A 2500-nucleotide genomic window follows, 5' to 3' on the forward strand; every position below is an offset into this window, starting at 1 on the left:
TGATTTATGGATCTATAATTAGCTTTCTGTAATACTAGAAGATGTTTCAAGGTGGTGTGAAAGTGGACCAACACGGTTAGAGAACTATAGGTAAAAAACCCTTCGGTGGCGTTTGCACAATCAAATCGGTAATTATAATGGAGCACAAGGATTTGCTGTCTTTCCTCTTAGTCTCTTGGTTAAAATTGATAGCAATCCATTGGAAATGTAAAAAACGCTATAGTTTTTTTTTTTTTTTTTTTTTTTCAGATCGAGGTTGAATTTGTCGCGTCCGATGGAAACTGCAAATACAGTCCACAGCCCAATCATTAATGTCTGTGCATGTCAAAACCAAGGAGTGGGCGTTCAAGAGTCTAGCGATGACAGCAATCTCAATAACATACAGAAAAATTCACAATTCTTTTTTGCAAACTGTCTGAATGGTTACTGGCTCTTTTGCGAGGCGGACTTGATGCATGTGACGAAAATTTTTCAACCATGTTTTCCAGGTGTAGTTGCATTGATTCACCGCCACCTGCAAACGCATCAGGGTACACATGTGGACCATGTCAAGAGGATACTCTGGAGATGGAGCAGAATGCTCAGGTATGGGATACCTTTATTTCAAGTTCTATACCAACTGCCAAGTATAGAGAGGCTTAAGCGTTTCTCCTTCGAGTTCTCAAATAGTTCATCGAATTAGTAATCTGAAGGTTATAGGTCCGACTTATGCAAAGAAGCACTCGGATTTCTTCCGATCATCGTCGAGTCACCATCGATAAGAACACACATGTCTTTATTTATTTACAGGGGTTACCATTTCACCATCCCCTTCAATAGAATTGCGAGCATGCACTTTCCGACAATTTGATTCCTAGCATTAAAGTGGGGGCTATTGTTGTCGGATTCTAGTGAATGATCGGGTCAATAGAACATATTGGTATTCTCGGTATTGGACTGGAACTGGCTTACAATGGAGGCTAATGCGGGAGAATATATTTAAAAGTATTTGCATTTGAAAAGATTTCCCCGCATTTGCCTCCATTGCAAGCTAGTTCCAGTCCAATACTGAGAATACGAATATGTTCTCTTGCAAGTTGACCAACCGCTTGATAGCTCAATTGTTACTGGTAGCAGTTGCCAGTGCAATCGCACGCCGCCCTTCAAAGCCTGAAATTTTCAGGCCTGCGCTTGCAAATGCCTGCTTACGTTGCGCATCTAATTGCGATGATCTTTTCATGCAACTATCATTTCAAGTAGTATAGAATATGCTTCAAACGTTAATTTCCTTACCTTAAAAACTTTGCAGCAAGTGTCGATTTAATGCTCCCGAATAGTAAAAGGTGTTGTTCTATACAGTCGCGTTTTATCGAGTTTAACTGCTAAAGCAATACCAGCTAACAATAACTTGCCTTCGGAAGTTCCAGTAATTATAAGTTGGTAGGTTAAAACTGGATATACGATTTTTTTCGGTTGGCCTCCGTGTTAGCAGGAGTTAAATGATTTATCTTCGGCATTTTTCCGGGATATCCCTTGTTAAGTAGAATTGCCCTGAATCACACGTTGGCTTGAGTATACTAGCACAGTCTCACGTGATGAAAGATGTTTCGAAAATGTTTCCATGAATTATTATATGAAACCTTTGTTATCGAATCGATATTGATAACTTACAATGCTTGAAATCTAAGAGTTAGCTCTAGTATGGAGATGGACCTTCCGAGGAAAAGGAGAAATCTCTGACCGGAGAAGGAATTGGAGTTACGACTGTCGGATTAGATCATCGTTGCTCCTTAATTCCATCATCACATGAGGATCACTTACGACTTAAACATAAGCAAGAGCAACATACGCAGGTGCATTGAATTGATGTCAATTGTTTCTTTTGTCCTAAAGAAAGGTTCTATTGATCAAGACTTGTGGTTGCGTGGCCAGTGTGGACCATTCTCGCACCAGAGCCTCGGATCGACCAAAACCTTTGGGAAACTCTAGAAGAACATGCGCCGTAGAGTTCTTATAGTAAAAAAATGGCTATTTGAACCTTACGGAGCCTGCTCACTCCTCGCGCTAACATGAATGCACCAATTAGAGATGCTTTTGATTGTTCTTCACGAAAACCAATGAGGAGACACTTTGTTTCAGGGTTCCCCAGAGCTCTTCTCTCCCTTAGTCAAGAGAAGAGCTCTGGGGTCGAGATTGTAGTGTGGACATGACTTTTGTGAGAGGATCTTTCCATATTGAACACTTGACTTTGGTTTTACATTGTTTAAGGCGAGCACAATGCAACGAGACTACTTATTTTAAGTGAAGTGGGATAGAAAAACGTGATGCCGGCAGTGAACCCAAAATTCCCCCACTTGACTGTTGCTTATTTTTTGAACCTTTTTAGACATAGACGAATGTGCTACCAATAATGGCGGCTGTGACCACAACTGCGAGAACACCCCTGGATCATCTGTTTGCACTTGTAATTCTGGATACTTCCTTAACTTCGACGGAAAGTCCTGTGAAGGTACTAACTGAT

General features: G+C 40.8%; 1 protein-coding gene across 1 annotated transcript in view; it reads left to right on the forward strand.

Moving 5' to 3' along the window:
• The first annotated feature begins 439 nt into the window (after window positions 1–439).
• The window catches only part of LOC138026820 (mucin-like protein), a 15608-nt gene continuing 13547 nt past the window's right edge, over window positions 440–2500 (forward strand). Inside the window, exons 1-2 of the mRNA XM_068874276.1 lie at window positions 440–585; window positions 2366–2488. Coding sequence (XP_068730377.1) covers window positions 537–585; window positions 2366–2488 — 172 coding nt within the window. The 5' untranslated portion in view covers window positions 440–536. The remainder of the gene's footprint in view (window positions 586–2365; window positions 2489–2500) is intronic.

Source organism: Montipora capricornis, chromosome 12, assembly GCF_036669925.1.
Source record: "Montipora capricornis isolate CH-2021 chromosome 12, ASM3666992v2, whole genome shotgun sequence".
Taxonomy (NCBI): domain Eukaryota; kingdom Metazoa; phylum Cnidaria; class Anthozoa; order Scleractinia; family Acroporidae; genus Montipora; species Montipora capricornis.